At 40.0% G+C, this 20,554-nt stretch overlaps 1 protein-coding gene across 1 annotated transcript in view; it reads left to right on the top strand.

Moving 5' to 3' along the window:
- Nucleotides 1-206: 206 nt before the first annotated feature.
- SLC24A4 (solute carrier family 24 member 4) overlaps nucleotides 207-20,554 on the top strand; it is an 89,424-nt gene continuing 69,076 nt past the window's right edge. Inside the window, exon 1 of the mRNA XM_086748225.1 lies at nucleotides 207-281. Coding sequence (XP_086604351.1) covers nucleotides 233-281 — 49 coding nt within the window. The 5' untranslated portion in view covers nucleotides 207-232. The remainder of the gene's footprint in view (nucleotides 282-20,554) is intronic.

Here is a 20,554-nt window from a genome sequence, read left to right as displayed (position 1 = left end):
TCTAGCTAGGAGCACCTCACATACGTATGTTGGAGTGTGTCCCAGTCGCACCTTGATTTTGCTGCTTTCACATACTGATGGTTTGTCCATGCTCCTTGCTTAACATCCAGTTAAGATGATGCCGGAAAACATTAGCAACAGTGGGCATAACCTCTTTCTATTTAATATAGGCCGAGAATCAACTATTGCAGACAGAGGCGTTTTGTCAGAAATATGGAGGAATAGAAGATTGATGGCATCGCCTAATGGGACACGTGAAGAAAAGAACTGTACAGACCCAGGTAAGATGGGGAAACTTTGCAATGTTTTATAAGCTCTTGAGATGTATTGCGTAGTGCTGTCATCACCAAGCTGCAATGATATGTTAGGGTAAACATAAAAGTGTCAAACATGAAAAAAAAGCAGGACTGTCCTGTATAGAAATAAGGATTATTTTGCTATATAGTGCTGTGACTTTATCAAAAGTAAAAGTTAATGTTCAGATATAAGAATATTTTGGGGTCATTATGAGACTCGTGCTGACAATTTGATTTCTCTAATTTTGATTCTTTTGGTGATTATTCCTTTCTGGCTGATGCTGTGTGTATTGCGCTGGTAATGAGAGGTGTACTCTTCTTGAAACTATGGGTAGCTAAACATGCAGTGTTTGAGATGCCATCTGAGCACAGTCATTTGTGTTCCTTACCATTATGCATTTAATCATGTTTTGCTAGTTTAATGATAAACTATGTATGCAGAGTAGGAATTTACATTGTGTGGAGGGTGACGATGAGATAATATGGAAACTCTGGATTGATTTTACTTCAGGATGTCTGTCCTGGCCCGCTGATAATGATTGATTGAGGACAGGGATATATGACGCATTTTAATATCGGTGTTAGTCCACAGTGCTTTCATCTTTCCATCTGTCTTTCCAGCGTGTATTTCCTTTCTCTCTCTCGTTGCCTCGCTGTGTTTTACGGTGTGTGGGAGATGAGACGTTTTGCCAAGGGCACTAGCCAAATTAATTTAAAAGTTCAGATTTTGGTTTTTTTTTAAATATGATTCTGATCAACTATGGGATGACAGGAGAGTCTGCCTTCCTGCAAGCAGTGACAGCATGAGTTCTGAGATACTGTCAGCCCCAGGCACTAGAAGAGTTTGGAGCAGTACTCCCCCACCTCAGTTATATATTTGTTGTAATGTTGAGGCATCTGTTTTATAGATTGAGGATCACTACTGTGCTTATGCACTTCTGAGAGAGGAGTGGAAGAACACTGTGCAAAATAAGTGGTTCCAAAAGCTTTAACTGTATCATCTTTATGTCCAAGAGCTTCTCTGTGCTTCTGTTAAGAACTTCCTGGTCTAGTTTGCTGTTTTCTGCATCTGTAACCTTATGATGCTGTTGGTTTGTGTATCAAAGTTGTTCACAGACAAGAAAGAAGAAACAAATGACCTTTTGGGAACCTATGATCATTCTTGATGAATACTCAGAAAATGCTATTCTTTTCCACTTCTCTCTCATTTTTCTCCACATATGTGGATGCATCAATGTGATCATGTCTGAACATGTGCTTAGCAGCGCACCTGGAGCCAAGCCAATAAAGGCCACTAAATTGTAGAAGCTGGATCAGAAAGTTGTCCATCAAAGTTCTTGATAGGGATTTCCATAGTGTGAATGAGGACTTCTTTACAATGATATGATAAAACTGCCAAGGGAAAACATATGCTTCTGTGTCAATTGGAATACGAGAAGCAGTGCTTGTGGCTTTTCCAGATGTTTAGAACAAAGAGGTCAGCTCACTCCATTCCTCTAAAATTGTAAGATTAGTTTAAGACCAACTGGAATAAATAAATAGAGTCGAGTCATTTTGATGTGCTTTCTGAAATTTAGGTCGTTGAGGTGCATTTTTCTCTGTAACCACAAGAGCTGGACACAAGAGAGACCTAAATATGCCTCAGGATGCTGAGGTTTTAAGAAAAATATCATGAGACTTGCATTAAATTCATTATTTCTAGTCACAGTGCTCGAATTAGCCTTTCTTTTTAAAAGTGCTGCTTCTGTTAGAACACAGATTTACAGATCAAATATGTCACAGGATTGCAATTGTAGCATTTTTTAGTCACTTCCTGTTGTTCTGCAGTTATATACGGTTTATCTCTGTGTATCTTCTGCAGCTGAAGGGAGGATTTAGAAGCTGCAAGAGTGGCTAGATGTAAGATAGCTGCAAATAAAGGAAGCATCTAAAAAAAAAATTATGTTTGTTGGACAGGAATAGGTCTGTAAGAACCCATGATTGTTATTGCTCAGTAACAACTTCTGTAGATTTGGATTTTTTGGGGGGGGGAGTGGGGGCGGGGGGAAGGGAGTGGTTTTTTTATTAGGTTTTTTTTTTTTTCCTTAATTCGGTGTGTTAGAGATTGAGATTTGCCCTGTAATGAGAGGAAGGTACAGTGACCTAAAACTTGTCAAAAAGGAGCAAGTAGTATCATAGCTCACCTCCATGAGAATGTAACTTGTGTAACCCTATGACTACAACTGGAGAATGTAGTCCCAGGAAAGGTCAAGAGTCTTGATCAAGGTTGCATAGAAGATTGCTGAGAAAGTGTGGATTTTCGTTTGGAATATGCAAGCTTTCAATAAAGTGCTTATCCCAATGTAATGAAAATCTCAGGAATGTCCTGTCGAAAACTTTAAATAGCTAGATTTTATCTCTGATCCTTTCTTTTTTTAAAAAAAAAAAAAATCTTGAGAACAGCTAGTTAACATGCATGTGTGTTGTATGAATACAGTGCTCTGTGTAGGCTCCTTTAGGAGAAGTACTTAAAATCGTAGAATCATTACGGTTAGAAAAGATCTCTAAGATCATTGAGTGCAACCATCAACACAACACCACCATGTCTACTAAGCCATGTCCCGACGTGCCACATCTACACATTTTTTTAACACCTCCAGGGATGATGACTCAACCACTTCCCTGGCAGCCTGTTCCAATGCTTGAGCACTCTTTCAGTAAAGAAATTTTTCCCAATATCGAATCTAAACCTCGCCTGTTGCAAGCTGAGGCCATTTCCTCTTGTCCTGTCACTAGTTACTTACTCTTACCTATGCCATTTCTGTATCTGCCTTAAGCAGTGAGGGCCCTACACATGCATGGGTGTGTATATGGTGTCTGCCATTATGTGGATGTTTCTCTGTGGGTATGTCCAGGATATAATAAATTCATAGTAGCTTGGGAAGTGCAAGTTTTTGCTGAAAGCCTGTTAGACCCTTGTGTCATTGCTGTGCTTCCTCTTTATTAGCTTCCCACACAAGTCTGCAGCTTTACTTCCCTTTTCCCAAAGCCTTTTAAGAAAGTTAATTTATTTACCACTTCACCCCATTTTCTTCCATGCAAATTGAAAAAAATCCCCAGTTGTCAGAAATTGCAGCAGTAGAAGTTTATAAGACCATAAGGTCCTTGCTGTACGTGACAGTGGTAAGAAAGGGTCACCCTTGGTAATATATCTTGGGAGAAAAACTCCGTAAGCTCCTAGAAATAGGAGTTAGTTAGAAGCTTGTGGAAGCTACTATCTGCTAGAAGCTCATGTAGCCTACCGTGCCTGAGATGTTTGTGTTCTCCTGGAAACGTTTTTAGTGCTTCTGGGGCTATTGTATCAGAACAGAAAAAAACTTTGAAGTCTTGGCAATGCTGCTTTAAAAAAGAACCCTGAGGCTCTGACAAAGAAAAGGGAAATATAAGAGTGTGTGTGTATTTTTATAATATTTGGAGGTTAGAGGCACTGATATTCATGAATATCTTAAGAGGTACAAGACTTTTTTTTTTTTTTTTCTGATAGTAACTATTCTGTAGTCATAAGGAGTTACAGATACTATCTATCCCATAATAGCAGCAAAGGAGCTGTAGGTCAGTTGCAGGAGGGAGGTGGAGCATTTGAGACTACCATGCTAACCTCTGTTCTACTCTGAATTAAGACCAAATCCTCACCGAAGTTAATGTGTTGTGTAGCATTTTCCCATTAAAGATCATTCCTGGCTTGAAACTTCCTGTTTGTGGGAAGTTCCTCTACCATGAAAAGCTAGAAGTTTATATTGTCTTAGAGCCAGGCTGGAGGGCTTATATATTGTATGCTGAAGGTTCTGGACTTCAAAAATTTCAGGAGAGCCTAGGAATTTTGCATTATGAATCTTCTGCTTATTTCGTATTGAGTAACTCTCCGGATGGCTGCTGTGGGTATCCCTCTTTGAGGGAAACCAAACTGCCTTTTCTTTATGGCTCTAAAAACTTTTCCTGGGTAGATTTCTGTGGGAAGAGGGTTGATCCGACCCTCACTTAAAGCAGAGTGATCAGAAAGGGAGAGTAGTTGTCTCTAGATTCTTAACAGATCTCATTAGTTTGCAACCAATTTTTTTTTTTTTTTTGCCTTATCCAAGCTTTCGCTTCCATCTGCCGTCAGCTCACTAGCTTGCAATGCCATCTGCCCAGCAAGTCTGATTTATAGCTTCTCTGCTCCAATGGCTTGCCTCTTGTTTCTAAATGTTCCCATGACGCCATGTCCTCCAGAACTCTGAGTAACATTTCCAAAGCAATTACATGTTGGAGTGACTGGGTGGTATGAGGCTTCTAACCATGTGACTCCACTGGGTCATGACAGGCTGTTAAAGCAATTGATCTGGACTCCTTTCTATTGTGAATATTTTCAAGTGATCACTGTATACAGTACAGAACCACAAAATCATTATGGTTTGGAAAAGACATCCAAGATCATCAAGTCCAACCGTCAACACAACACCACCATGCCTACTAAACCATGTTCCAACATGCCACGTCTACACATTTTTTGAGCACCTCCAGGGATGGTGACTCCACCACTTCCCTCGGCAGCCTGTTCCAGTGCTCGACAACCCTTTTGGTGAAGAAATTTTTCTTAATGTCCAATCTAAACCTCCCCTGATGCAACTTGAGGCCATTTCATCTTGTCCTATCACTGGTTACTTGGTAGAAGTGACCAACACTCACCTCCTTTACAACCTCATTTCAGGCAGTTGTAGAGAGCGACGAGGTCTCCCCTCAGCCTCTTCTTCTCCAGACTAAAAAATCCCAGTTCCCTCAGCCGTTCCTCATAACTATTTGCTGTGAATTAGAAATGCATCGAAATATATTTCTATTAATCTTCAAACACTAGTTAGTGAGCTGCCTTGAAACAGAAAGAGTCAGTGGAGTTTTCTGTCCAGTGGTGGACAATTAATGAGCTCCATTGATTTTAAATAGCGGGGAATCTGGTTCAAGTGTGCTCCTCCCATTGTTACCAGTGGGTAAAGATGAATTGTGGGTTGGGGAAAAGGCAGAGGTTAGCATTTCTTTCTGAGCCATGCTGCCTTTTTACTTTAGAATTAAAAGGTACATTGTAGCAATGCTTTCTGTTCTTGCAGTGAGAGAGGAAGAATCAGTGAAATAAAGTGTGTTTCCCTTCAGCATGTGTATCACTGTGTTCTGAGTAACGATCAAAAATCGTTGAGTCTGTGTATATTTGACGCTGTTAGTTATAACCGTGGGGATTCATGTAGGATGTGATGCATTGTAGAGAAACTGCAGAAGTCTTAGACGTTTTTGTTAACGTACCATAGAGAGTGCAAAAGCCTGTTACTTTTTCTATAAGAATCAATGATGGTGTTCTCACTGGCTAGAGTAGACAGGACTGACTCTTCAAAGTAGTTTTCCGAAAGGACAGAAAAAGCTATTTCTTGTACGTTTATAGTAAAGACACTATAGGAAGCATCGATTCCCATCAATTTTATTTTATAAATACAGTGCTTAGTTAAATGCATAATTCTCAATATTCTGGACTGATGTATCCTTTTTTTTTTCTTAATCCTTACAGACACCTTAATATGTAAGATAATAAACTTTGTGTAATAAATGCTGATCTAAATGTACTTCTGTCGCTACTGGAAGATGTCATTTAGTTCTACTGTAAATTCTCTCTAAACAATGTGTTCACATGTATTTCTTCTAAACAATGTGCTCATCATCTTCCCTAGATCAAACTCGCATTTTGTAGCAGGGGTAAATGACCTTAGACCTCAATTTTTAAGCAAGTGGTATTAATAATAATAATTATTATTAAATTTAGTGTATACTAATATACACTAGCCTTTTAGCTCCTGAAAAGATGATGTCTGAGCAGAAGTTTGGACCGATATAACCTCCTGAGGTTCCATACAACCTGAGTTTTCCTATGATTTGGTATGGAAACCAAATGAATTACATTTCACTCAGGACATATTTGAAATCCAGAACTGAGGATTTCAAAATCAAGGTTAATGGAACTTGGGCATGCAGATCTCTATGGTATTGTTGACTGTGTCACCCTTAATGTGGGATAATGTGTATGTTTTTAGATCTGTTCTTCACTAGTATGACTGGTAGACCTTTTTTGTGTGGAAATCTGCTTCATTTTCCACCCTCAAAATTGTGCTGTTAGTATAAAAGCGATGTTCAAATTGACCCATCCTTATCCATGGCAATTTCATTTTCACTCCTTGCTTTTTACCTTATTCTGTGTGACATGTCACCATGTACTGCAGTTAAGATGGAAAATGCTGCTGTCTTGCTTTGTATCATACACAGTTGTTACCACACCTCGCTTACTGTTGTAGGAAGCGGATTGAAAAGGCATTGTAAATCAATCTGTGAGCATTAATCCATACTCTTGGGGTCGGCCTAGGACAGAGTCTTTATGAGGTACTGGAGTGTTTTGATAGATGTTAAAACTCTGCATTCATGACTTCGTCTCTGCGCTCTCAGTGTCTCATCAGTCCATAACTTGGACAACCAACGTGGAGGATTCAGGCAAAACTGGACAAGCACAGAACTGGGCTGCAGGGAAGTAAGACTGTGAAAAGCACCTGGAGGTAGAAGATGGTCACCAGAAGCTGCAAGAGGAATAGAGAAGCTTGGGGATTGGGATTGGGCAGTAGAAAGCCTGAGATTATCCAGTCATGGAGGCTGGAGTTGGAGAACAAGGACACAAAGGCACACACAGACATGAGTGAAGGGAGGCTAAGTTTGGATAATGAACCATGGGAGAATCCTGGGAATACCAGGGCAAGGAGGCAGGTCCTGGGAAGTAGTAAGCAGGGAAAGTGGTAAAAGAAGTATGAAAAAATCAAGATGCAGTGAGAGGTTTAGTTTTGGTTGGGTGAGGAATCTAGAATGAAAAGCAAAGGAAGTCTCTAAAAAGGGCTTAAATTACAAAAGGGCTACCTTTTAGCATTGTGTTTGGCACATAAAACTGGAAGCATTCACAATTTATATCAAATTTTTGATTCATTTTTCAGGTTTTTTTTTTTTAGCATTGAGTATTAACGAAGAACATTTTCAGAGCTTGTAGTAATGATACCATCTAGATACAGAACAATTTAGAAAGCTTCATGAAAACCACACCCTCCTGAGCCTCAGCTCTGTCTCTCTGAATCTCAGTTTTGGTTTGGAGGGTCAAAGTGATGGATTTATAAATACACTTAGGCACAGTGTGCAAATTCATTACAGTAAATTACATTTAAACTTTGTTCTGCTAATATGTCTGGTAGGAACCCTCAAAATTTAATTATTTTTTTCAGAGGTTACAAGATTTTATTATACATATCTATGACGGTATTCATTAATGCCAATGACTTTTTACAGAATAGGTATGGTTTCAGCTAGCAGGCTGAAAATATTCCATGAACCTGCTGACAGTTAAACTGGCATCGCTCATATTCTACAGGAAGGGAAGACCTTGAGGCAATAAAGAGTGATGGTTTCCTTTATTCTCTAAAGTTGACAGACATTGAAGACATTATGGTAGAAAATGTCTTAGCAACTGAGTCAAATTGTTTCCTTTTTTGCAACATTAAATTAAGACTTTGATGTTAATGACAGGTGCTGCATTAACAATCTTGAGAGTAACATTCTCCACCCATAGTGGGGAACAGTGGTCAATATGCCTTCCTGCTAGCAAGAATCATAGAATCATAGCATAGTTTGAGTGGGAAGGAATCTTTAAAGGTCATTAGTCCAAAACCTCTGCAAGGAGCAGGAACATCTCCAACCAGATCAGGTTTCTCAGAGCCCTGTCCAACCTGGCCTTGAATGTTTCCAGGGATGGGGCATCCACCACCTCTCAGGGCAACCTGTTCCAGTGTTCCACCACCCTCATTGTAAAGAATTTCTTCCTTATATCTAGTCTACCCTCTTCTAGTTTAAAGCCATTACCCCTTATCCTGTTGCTACAGACCCTGCTAAAAAGTTTGTCCCCGTATTTCTTACAGGCCCTCTTGTAAGTATTGAAAGGCCTCAATAAGGTCTCCTGGAGCCTCCTCTTCTCCAGGCTGAACAGCCCCAACTCTCTCAACCTGTCCTCATAGGAGAGGTGCGCCAGCCCTCTGATCATCTTCATCGCCCTCCTCTGGACTCGCTCCAACAGGTCCACATCCTTCTTATGTTGGGGGCTCCAGAACTGGACACAGTACTCCTGATGGGGTCTCATGAGAGCAGAGTAGAGGGGCAGAATCACCTTCCTTGACCTGCTGGCCATGCTTATTTTGATGCAGCCCAGGATGCAGTTGGCTTTCTGGGCTGCAAGTGCACATTGTTGGCTCATGTTGAGCTTCTTGTCCACCAGTACCCCTAACTCATTCTCCTCCAGGCTGCTCTCCATCCATTCTCCACCTGGCCTTTATTTGTGCTTGGGATTGCCCAGACTTATGTGCAAGGCTTTGCACTTGGCCTGGTTGAACTTCTTGAGGTTTGCATGGGCCCACCTCTCCGGCCTGTCAAGGTCCCTCTGGATGGCATCCCTCCCATCCAGCTTGTTGACTGCACCACACAGCTTGGTGTCGTCAGCAAACTTGCTGAGGGTGCACTCTATCCCACTGTCCATGTTGCTGACAAAGATGTTAAACAGCACTGGTCCCAATACCAACCTCTGAGGAACCCCACTCGTCACTGGTCTCCACCTGGACATTGAGCCATTGACCACCACTCTCTGAGTGCAGCCATCCAGCCAGCTCCTTATCCACCAAGTGGTCCATCCATCAAACCCATGTCTCTCCATTTTAGAGACAAGGATGTCATGAGGGACAATGTCAAATGCTTTGCACAAGTCCAGGTAGACGGGATCTGTTGGTTGTCCGTTGATAGTTTAGAGAAGATAGTTTAGATTCCACCTGTTCAGTTTCCATACATACTTCTTGTTGGACTATTCTCAGAGACTGCCAAAACCTGATGAATTCTTTTTCCCCTACATATGATGCATTGTTCAGTGGGTGGGGGATAACATGACTAGATACATTACACAGAGGTATTTAAACCTTTGAATAGCAAGATGTAAATATTCACAGATAGTGGGAAACATTTAAACCTTGGGAATGGTAAAGTTAAAATGGATGAAATTTATGTTTAGAAGTTCAAAGAGAGTGAAATTGGGAAAATATATAATTTTAATTTACTGTGAATTGTCATGTGCTTTGAATTTTGTCAGTTCCTAGCCCAAAAGATAGACTCTCAAAGATAGAGGCGTTTGTTCTTTAGGGCTTTTGGGCGCGTATCCACACTGGTGTGCGCTGCCTTAGCTCCGTGTCATTACAACCCTGATGTTTACAGCAGCTGAAGTTCTGCCCTACAAATTTGTTGGTAGATGGCGAGAGACTGTTTCTGGTTTAGTGCTTTGTTGAGAATCTTCTATCTTTATGTACTTTTCATGCCTTTGTAAAGGTTGCATTCTTTGCCTGATCATGTCATGCTTTAAATCCCTCCACAAGATCTTTGGCTACTGTTGCCTAAAATTTTAAGACTTTTACTTACCTTCTTAAGCCTTTCACAAGCCTTTCCCTTCCTGTTGCTGCTAGCCTTTGTCTGCTTCCTTTACCGGCACTTAAACGTTGAGATGGTTTTCCAATGTCCATTTGCCTTCTCTTGTTATTTTTATGCAACTGCTTGCAGGTTGCTATGTGAAAGAAACTATCTGGAATATTGTAATTATCTCCTTTTTTGAATCTCACTTCATGAGCCCTGAGCATCATGGTGCTCTCAGGAGGTTGGCCAGCCAGGATTGACTAGACAGAAGTCAAAGCTGGCATGTTAATGAGTCCTGTTTCAGTCGTGCCCAGTGGCTTTGCCAGTTGAGGGTGGAGAGAGGAGGGTCCCTATAGAGCTGTAGTGTTGTCTGTCTTGTTCTGAGGTGCAGTGGCAGCCCCTAAGAGTGCCTAATGGAAATGGACAAGGAGCAGGAAAAAGAAGACTGAAAAAGGCAAAGTGACTTGCCCAAAGTCTGCAGAGAGGGTTGGTAGCTAAGCTGCATTTTTTCCCCCTTTAATAATAAATTGTAGCCATACGAAGTTCATTGAACCTGGAGCTGTTGCTGGTACCACCATCACCTCTCTGCTCTCCGTCTTGATCAGCTCAAAATGACTTGACTCTTTTCTTGTGCTTTTTTTCAAGAGAAATGTAACTTTTCACCACAGAGATGACATCTCCCTCTCTGTATGTTTTTATAAAGCCTAACATGGGACACCAAGACTAGTTACTACTAGAAATGGGGCAAGGATATGTCCAGAACAGCTTCAGTATGCTGAATGTTTTTGATTATGCTGATAACTAAAGGTTGTCAAGTGAAGTATCCAGCTTCCCTCTTGGAAGTAGAGTGGTTACCACTTGCCAGCCAGCTATACCAGGTAGCTGAATGCTACATTACAGAGTAATTATTATTTCTCCTTCTCCTCCACTTAGAGGAAGAAGGACGGATGGAGGAACCTTGGAACAAACAGATCTTTTCAGTTGCTCCCACAAAGGGGTGAGGAGATGCCTGGCTGGCCCATCTGTGGGCCAGCTGCTATTTATTAACAGAGGATGGAGATGAAAAATTGTGACTAGGGAGGTCTCTGCTGTGGTGATGGTTCCGCCACTGGGAAATGTTTTTTCGGGACCACTCTGTGAGAGGGGCTGTATAAAATACTGACACTGCTTTGCCATACAAGGGATAAAATAAGCACCTCTTGTTGTTTGCAGACTGAAAAAGGAAACAAAGAAAGAAGGAGTTCAGCAGTATTTTTGCATGTGTGAGCAAACCTGGCTGACTCAAAGGTTTTTTAATATTTGGGGGTTTTTTATTTGATTGAGGGGTGGGAGGGTGAGAGGAGGCTTTGTCTTGGCCGTAACTGACTTTTGAGTGTGGAACAAGTACTTCAGATTTGAAGTTAATCAATTATGTTTTTTAATTCAATATGGATTTACTATAGGTATTTGGTTGTCCAGGACTGATTAGTAACAGCATCTGATGGGACAGTTCTTACTTGGAAAGACTATCTGGGATCATCTCCAGAACTGCCTTAATCTGTGGATATCCAGGGCAACTAAGTTTAGTAAGTACTACTTAGGTAATTAAAGGTTGGAGCTGGGCTGCTTTCTCTACAAGACAACAGACTGGTAAAGGGAAATTCTGTATAGCACAGTCTGGTCCCACCCAGCTCAGAGTTCGATCTTCTACTATGTTACGGGGTTTTGACGGTAGAAATAATATCATTCTTCATGTAATCTTGGAAGTAGCAAAAGTAGCCAAACCGCTTACGTTGGAAGGAGTATTTATAACTGTTTATGAAACAATCGCGATATCCATTTTGCACTCTGTACTCAGATTTGTATTAAAGAAAAAAATGCAGACTGGCTAACGAATAATTAAGTCTCTGCTAAATAACTACTTGTGAAATTCTCTTAGTAACTGTTTCACCAGTTTGTACTCATAGATGTAGGTACAAGACCAATTTGCACACAAAACAGAGATGTTACATGGAAAAAAGGACAGTTGCCGTAATCATACAAGCACTTCACGGTCTTAAGAAGTACTATGTTTCTGTACGGTCAGTGGCTTTTGAAATTGGTCAGATTTGGTGGAATGCATGCAATCGTTTGCACAATCTTTTGTTTTTGTTGGACACTTTAAAAATTTGATGTTTTCTTCCCCATTCCAACCCCTGCAGGGCTGAATGCCATACAAATGCCGCTAGCATTACTGTTCTTCTGGGGTGAGATTGCAGATAGGCTGGAAATAGTGAATAGTGATGCATGTACTATATGCTTCTTAATGAATAAAATTATGGTCTTGGTAACGGAAATTCTTCCCTTCCATCCAGTAACTGATTCCAAATGTTTTGGTCCTACCACATTGCTGCCTCCAGACTGGACTCTTAGAGTTGAGTGGGGCTGTGCAGCTCTGAGGAGGAGAGATTGCACCTCTGCCAGATACTTCTTGACAGGGGCCCAATTGTTGTGTCCTTCTCCAAAGGGTTTTCAGCTGTGAGGGGCAGCACATCTGGTAACTTGCGGAAAAGATGAGGACCTCCTGTTTCCCAAGTGTGTTGGACAACATTGTCTGCGTGCCCATCTATGCTAAGGTGCTTAGCCCTGTGACATCTTACTGTGCTCAGGCTGTAGCAGGGGGTGATACCTCCTGGTTCAGGAGTGCCTACAGACGTGATACCAAACTGACATCTTGGTCATTATTGTAAAAAACAGATTCTCATCTGTTTTGTAAGGAAGACTAAGTTCAATCGCTGTACTAAGTGGAGAGTTTTTTGTTCGTCTTGTTTGGAGTTTTTACAACAAAATCTTGCTTCTCTTTTTGTAAGTTACAGATGTTTGTTTTTAATGACTATTTTAATGTAGTAGCTGAATTTCGTGTTCAATAATTTTGTGCCTTGACATGAAATGTACAGGGCTGCATAATAACCTTATACAGTGATCTTTACTGCGAGAGACCCAGACCCAGTGTTTTAGTATGGCATGGGGACCAGGAAATCCTCAATTCTAGATGTGGCTGCAGCAGTAACTGCACTTTAATTTTCCTTTATATTCCTTCACTCTACAAAAAAATATATATTTTTTTGTTCCCAGGGAGCAAAAATTAATTGAACACTAGTGGGGAACCTAGATCCCTTTATCCCTTCTACAAATATTATCCAGTTAGATTGGGCTCTGAACATGAAAAGCACCTTTATAATAGTAAGTCTTGTTCTCCATGGAGAGTGAAGATGATCCTGGCTTTCCCAATGGTATATTTGCACCTGCTTAAGTGCCACAGTATAAATTCTGATTTAGAGTGAGGGTAAATGTGGTGTAGCCTGTCAATAAGGCACCTGTTTCTTATCCTCAGATTATTCAGTTCATTGCTCTGATAATGTCTTTTTTTTTCCTCTGCAAAAATACCTTTCATGCTTTTCTGCCTGTAAATTTTATCTTTAATATGGGAAAACCAAATGGATTACTTATTTTAAAATAGTATATCAGATTAGGCATTTACAGAAGTAAAAATTCAAAGTTTTACAGTCATTATGTTTCCCATGAGTGCATTTATACTCTCCTAGTAAATATATTTGTGTGTTAAGGAAGCAACAGTAATCCTTTTATGAGAGTAATTACTAAAAATGATCTTTTTCTTCTTTATGTAAATGATGTAGCATACCCTTTAGTGACTTGCTATTTTAGTTGCATGATGACTTTATACACTTAATCTTGGAGAGGCAACTTGGATCGTATTATTTAACAGCTGTGGATAAAAGCCTCTTGCAATTATGAGATTAACTAGAGTTATGCTATGTTTTGATTCTTCCTGAAGTCTGATGTGTGAATACATGTGTGCTTTTCAGTGGACATGTGTTTGACTTTTTAATTATCTCTCTCTTTTTTTTTCCCTCCTTTTTTTCTTTTTACTTTAAAGAAAATTTCTGTTGGCTGAAAAATTTTTCGAAGTGTTTAACAGGGTTAAATTCCATGGATGTTCCTTGAGATGCTGCTATGAGTGCCAAACAGCTTTACCACTGCAAAATAACAAAAACCAAGAACAGAAATTTGGCTTTACTGGCTGTTAAGCTGTATGGTCTACGTTTTATGAGAAAATAATTCAGATAATTTGATTTTCAGATAACTTGAGAAAGGAGTGTGCATTTTCTCCCTTCTGGGAAAACATTCACCCTCCAATATATGAAGATAGAAACACGTATTTAAAGTTATGAGAAAAATCATACTCTTGTGAGGTATTCATTGATGATAAAAATTGCTAAAATACCTTTTGGTTTTTTGTTTTGTTTTGTTTTGTTGTTCCGTGCTCCCCCTCGCCCCTCCCTGGCTTACCAAAAGTTAATGTTAACTGTAAAATAGCTACGGCTTCTTAGAGCATGATGCATCACTTTATTTATTTGTTCTTAATGAAAACATTTAACTTTATGATGTAAAATATTCTATGGGGGAAAATATCTGTTCATTCAGATGCTTGAAAATAGGACCAAATTGGCTTTCATGAATCAGCACAGCTCGTATTTCTTGATGTTGTTGTACAGCTAGTGATTTGATACTAGAAATTAAACTTCAGAAAAAGGTGATTAGTGTAAACCTCCCACATAGTGCTGGGGACAGCCTGGAGTGACATCTCAGCTGTAGTGAAATGACCCACACAGACAGGGTGGTACTTCAGTGTTACAGAACTATTCCCATCTCTCAAAGTTAGTCTAAATGTATGGCGAAATTTAGAGGTTTGTATTTATTTACTTTTGGTGTTTGGATTAATTTTAAATTTAATTGACATCTTTTTTTGTCCATTTAGTGGAAACACAGAGTACGGAAAGGAGTTTTGCAGTTGAGGTTCTAGGACACAAACAGCAGTCCCTGAAGGGGACCGTCTTTGCCTTAGGACAAAGCTGTCTAGAACTGGAAGTTTGTTACGATAACCCCATACTACAGTACATTCACGTCAGTTTAAAAGGCGGATTTTGAAGTATACTCGTGGTGGATCTAATTTCTGATTTCACTTGGCTCACTGGAGCAAACATTCTGATTTAGTACAGCATTTATGCTCAACTTTAAAATTAAACATGTAGTTAACCTGAAGTTGAAGTTGTTGATCCTTTCTCAAAGTGAGACATTTCCAATGCCTTGAGTATCCATCAGGAAGGACCATTCATGTTTCAGCCTGTGTTCAGGCAAAATGGGGATTTAGACTCATGCAGGAATCAAGGTTTTTGAGGGTTGTGTTTTTCTCTTCAAAAGAATATTTCAGTTTTGTGGCCCAACTGACCCTTCCTAAGCCACTGTTTATATCAGTAGGACTTCTCCATATACAGCAAATGCAGCACTGGACTTCTTCATCCAGTGAAAGCTAGGATCTTGCTATTATTACCTGCAGACATTACCTGCATGCAGGTTCTCTGGTTTATATCAGGGATGATACACTCTTAAGAAGTGCTGATACTTGAAATGGGGAGTGGAGATTTTAGATGTCTTTGTCTATTATATTTACGTGATCTGTAAAGCTAGTGTGTGAGCTGATCATCTAATGACCTTTAAAAATGCAGCCTTTGGAGAGATGAAGAGGGATTTGTTAGTTGACAGATTTGTGCTAGCAAGCTCCAGGTTATTTATGGAAGTCTGGAATTTTGTGCTCTTGGATTTAAAGAATACTGTGTAATTCAGATCAAAGGCAAAGTATTAAAATCTTAATTCCACCAAGAGAAATATCCTGTATTTTGGCATTCTCAGAGATACTATTCTTAATTCGTGTTACTAATGCACCTTATAAAAGAGAAACATTAAAAGTTTTCTCTTAATTTATTGTGAAACCATTTTTCTTTCACAGCAGGACTATGTAGCAGTCTGTGAAGCTTATTTGCAATTTGAAACAGTGCTGTTCTGATATTAAATTGTACCAAATCAGAGTTTGCTGTCAGATGTTCGTACTTCCTCCACGAATTACATAGCAAAAACATTGACATGCTCAGTTTTATCGTTAAAGCAGTGAAATATCCCCATGCCATCAAAATTATTAGAGAGCATATAGTTAAGTAGGAGGAAGGAGGGGAGCCAAGGGAAAGGACATTTCAAAACTATTAGTGTTGCTGTTCAAGAAAAGTCTTTAAATCAGTACAGATGGAAGATGCTAAACTGAGTTTCTGTGGACTTTTACAACCAGCTTAAAATTCATGGGTTGTACATCTGAAACAGATCACAGTGAAACTAATTTGTCTCGTGGAAAGCAAAGTAGCCATTGCTTGAAGTGTTTCCCTCTCAGAGTGGGAGACGATGAAAATGAATTACTTCCAGGCAATCTTCTTGTGCTATCTTTTGCATAGAAGTCCCTTGAATCATGGTAGATTACTCTGGGTGGTAGAACAGAAACTGTAAATCTCTCTGCTTGAGGCTGTTTGTTGTCCTTGGTCTGTGGAAAAGCGCCAGATGACGTTAGCAAGTGTTGCGTGTGGTCCGAAAGCACTGCATTCCCCTTAAAAATTCTTTACCTATTTCTGTGCGTTCAAAGCCATAGAACTGATATTGGCAGCTTAATAAAGCAAAATATTGTTGTAGTGTGAGTTGTACCCCTGCCCATAGAAATTGTTTCTCTGACAATGAAATAACTGAATATATTACTAAAACTAATTTATTCCATTCTCATTAAAGTTAGTAAGGAAAATTCCCTTCAAGAGGAGAGGGAAATGGGATGAAGAGTGAGATTTTAAGGGCCTCAGTACTTAATATATAGACAGATTCTCTGTGAAATCTTTGGAGTAAAGGTTCTCCGTTCTCTGGATCTCAGAGTCAGATGTCTTTGGCCGTCTCACTAAGTGCATCCTTAGGTACTCGGACATCTTGGCCCTTTAACAGTAGGGGAAAAGCTAAAGAAAGCCTTCTGCCATGTTTTAGAAGAACTGTATTTTCTCTCTGGAGTGCTGTAGGTCTTCAACCCCAAATCATACCGGCAGCACGCCCAGTGTAGTCAGTGAGGACTTCTGCACACAAAATGAGTTTTTGACAAGTACCTCGTGTAGGACTGGATGAGTTGCCCTTGCTACAGAATCTTTCAACTAAACATGAGGAGCTGTTGAGGTGGGGGACAGCGAAGCATCAGAGAGCAAAAGTCTCTGACTGTAGGAGAAAACTCATATTCAAGAGCTAAGCAATTCTTGTAGAGCAGGTTGGGGACTGTGGAGCTGTTTTGCCTTGCTAGCAACACTTTCTCACTCATTTTGGACTGACTTATTAGAAAATGTGCAAAGATGCAAAACTGTTACACTATATGAATGAACTTTAGGTATGTAGTTGGGATAGTTATAATCTGTAGCTCTTTTTTTTTTTTTTTGGCGGGGGGGAGAGGTGGTACTCTTGAATTAGCAACCAGTGAGATGTGAGAATGCTGGTCTGGAAATTGAAGGGTTTAGGTTTAACTTTTTGAATGAAAATGACCATAGTGACTGTGGCTTGTGCTGACTTGGGTCTTACTGAGATGTGTAAGGAGTACTTTGAGCACACCTAATTTATCTCACCTCTCTAGGGGCGTTAATGCTGTTCTACCGTGTTACTGGAGAGCAGTGCTGCTCAGGCAGAAGCTAGTTGCCTCTTTCCCCAGATGAAGGTAGCTCTGCGCAGGTGAAATTGCCTAGAGAACCCGCAAGATAAACAGGGAGGTGCTGGATTCCTGCTTCCTCCAGGGACAGGTAACTGCTAGTGCAGACTTTCTCGATCATTTCTTTAGATTTATTTACTCATGTTCTGTATTAGTCCTGTATTAGGACAAAATTTGGTGGTTCTAATCTAATCCTCCGTGTTGCAGGCCTCATTTATGGAGTCTGACTAAAAATGCTTTTCTGTTCAAGAGTACAGTGAAGTTGCCTGCATTAGACTGAGATGCTCTGCGATGGTAATGGGAGCTGCAGGGTACTGCAAACAGGAGGGCAGTCGTAACCACAGAGTACTCAACACTAGGCAGTTACACATACCCGAGATACACTTAAATTGTTTCTCAAATTGAACATTGTATTTGGAATAACTCCCTCCTGAAAATATTTAATGACAGAATTACAGACCTTTCTTGTGCTATAGCTATTGTATCTGTAAATTTTAAATAATACTCACCCGTTCAAAAACAGTGATGACAGTGGGGTTGTGTTTTTTTTTTTTTTAAACTGTTGAGTATTTGGCTCTTTAGATAGTAGTGAGCACTTACCGTTAAAAGTTTAGTTCCCTGTGATGCGTATCATGTTGATTGTTTATGATGAGAATAACTTGCATGTGACATTTGCCATTTCAGTTCAGACTGAACAGTCACGTAGACTGTGTTTAACCTCAGTGGAGACAGGCATCTCAAATACCTTGCACACAGAGGGTCGGATGGATTTGGTATCTTACTGTTCTATTCTAAAACAAGCATCCTTCATAGTCAGTCTTACATGAGAGAAATTTTATCTCCAGAGACACAATTCTAAGTACATTTTGGTAAAAGCCCAGCGGAGATGGTAGAAACATGGCCAACTTCTTTGTTAATCTACTGTTGCGTTGTATTTCTTCACATTTTGTTCATGACTTTTCATTTTACTTTTCTTTGTCTTACTGTCACTATCTGCATATGGAGAATGTGATTTCAAAATACCAGCTGATTCTTTCTCCCAGGGTCTGGCTCTCACATTGGACCCTAGGAGTATTTTAGGACTCTCGTCCTCTCCTTGCTCTTCCAGAACTGTCAATTTACTTCCTAAGTGCTATTAATACAGAGTCCTGCAAGTCTATTTTTTCCACCAAGCAGGCATTGATGACTCACTCCTCAGACGCTGTTCATCGCCAGATTTGTTGTGCGGATTCCTTCAGCTGGGCAGCCCAGCTGACACTGCTGTTGCTGTCACTGCCCCAGGCAGCAGCTCAGCCCTCTTCGCTTGTGACGGAAACCTGCACCAGAAGCCCAAGTCAGCAGAAGCTGAGACTGTTCCTTAGACACTAAATCGTACGTTGGCTTACTGGTTGTTATGTTCTATGGTGTACCCTTGAGTGCTTTTTAAATTGATTTCTTTATTGATCTACTAGGCATACACACACAATCTATCAGTAGCAGCACTGCATATCTTGTTCATACTATATATTTTTAAATTCTATATTTAAACAATTCCCAGTCTTTATATGCTCACTATACATTGTCACTAGCTCCTGTGTGGAATGTCAGTAAAATGTGGCTGGACTGCAGGCTGTCTGCATGTCTTGCTTACAAGGTATGTTACAGCTGAGGAAGTAGCTGAGGTAGTAATTAGACTTTGTAATTTTTAGGCATGCACAGCAATGCTTCTTCCATCTAAAGAACATAAACTGTCATAAACTCGGGGCACTTGCTGTAGTGTGGATCCCTTTTTGCCTAGAGGAGTTGAACTGAGAGTGTATTTCTTGGAAATGGTGAGGAAATGGGCTATCACGAGAGATTGATGTGGTGCTGTTTGTGCCTCTCTCCCTCTGCACTTAAGCTCCCCCTCGTGTTCACTTATTTATCTTATCCCTTTTTGGGGATCGTCCATAACCTCTGGGTCCTGAGTGTGAATATCGACATGGTTCCATCCATTCAGTAAAATGTATGTTCTAATTGAGTGTATTTGACCAGAAAACAAAGATCTTTTTTTTTTTTTTTCCTGTGAGTAAGTGTGCACATTTGCTGGAACAACAAAGCGGAAATATTTTGTTTGCTTTCTTTATGATTCCTACCATGTTCTGTGTTCCCTCCTCTTTGTGAAAAGCATGAGCACCTCATATCAGTCAGATGGGTGCAGTGCAGCACAGGAAATAGAAATTTGGCTGACCAGCCAAATTCATAAAAAAAAAATGGAAACAAACATCATTTGAGTAGACACACTCAAGAATAGTGCTCATAGCCGTGTTCTTCTGATATAGCAGAGCATTTCCATCATGTCCTGTTACCTTTGGAACAGCAACCAAGCCTATCCTTTTCAGACACTCAGTGGTCAGTATTATTTTATGATTCCAGACACTCATGTGTAAATTATATGCCCTGGAGCACTTTTAAAATATATATTTCTTCAGGAAAGAACTCTGAATTTTGAACTCTGAGAGACAAGATCGCAAAAGCAAGTCATGTTACTCTGGCATAATTATCTAAAAAGCCCTAGGGCTAAGATGCCAAATTGAGAGATCCTGTGATGTATATCACATGCCTGCTGTCCCTGATGTGTGCACGTGTGGTGAGTGACCGAAGCAGGAGCAGAATACACAGATGTGTTTTGTGATGGGAACATTTTGTTCGTGTTTCCAATGTTTGAATATGCTAGTGAGTAAGAAAGGTCATCACAAATTAATATTAGTAAAACCTGTGTTGTATACCATATCTTACTCTGTTTTTGTTTACTTTACATATTAAGACAAAATTACCCTGAAGTAAAATGTTTAGAAGTTTGTATTTTTTCAGAAAGACCTTTTTTCCTGTCCCCCTGCTCTACTAAGGCAGGCTGTCTAAGTAACCGTAAGTCCAACAGCACAGGCTTCTAAGTGACAAATTACTGTTAGTACACTTTTGCAACCTCATTAAATTATCTCAAATAGCTTAATTATATAATTCTACATCTGTGGATGTTTCATGGAAATATTTTAAAATCAACTGCCAGCTTGAACTCATGCTATACATAATCAAATTATGACCCTAATTCAGGAGAGCGTTTAAGCACATTATTAACAGGCTCTGCTGAAGGTAGAAATTTTGACTGCTCTTAAACAGAGACCGCAAA

Source organism: Chlamydotis macqueenii, chromosome 5 (assembly GCF_036417535.1).
Source record: "Chlamydotis macqueenii isolate bChlMac1 chromosome 5, bChlMac1.mat, whole genome shotgun sequence".
Taxonomy (NCBI): domain Eukaryota; kingdom Metazoa; phylum Chordata; class Aves; order Otidiformes; family Otididae; genus Chlamydotis; species Chlamydotis macqueenii.
Note: the sequence above shows the minus strand (reverse complement) of the source record. Positions and strands in the feature narration are given on the sequence as shown.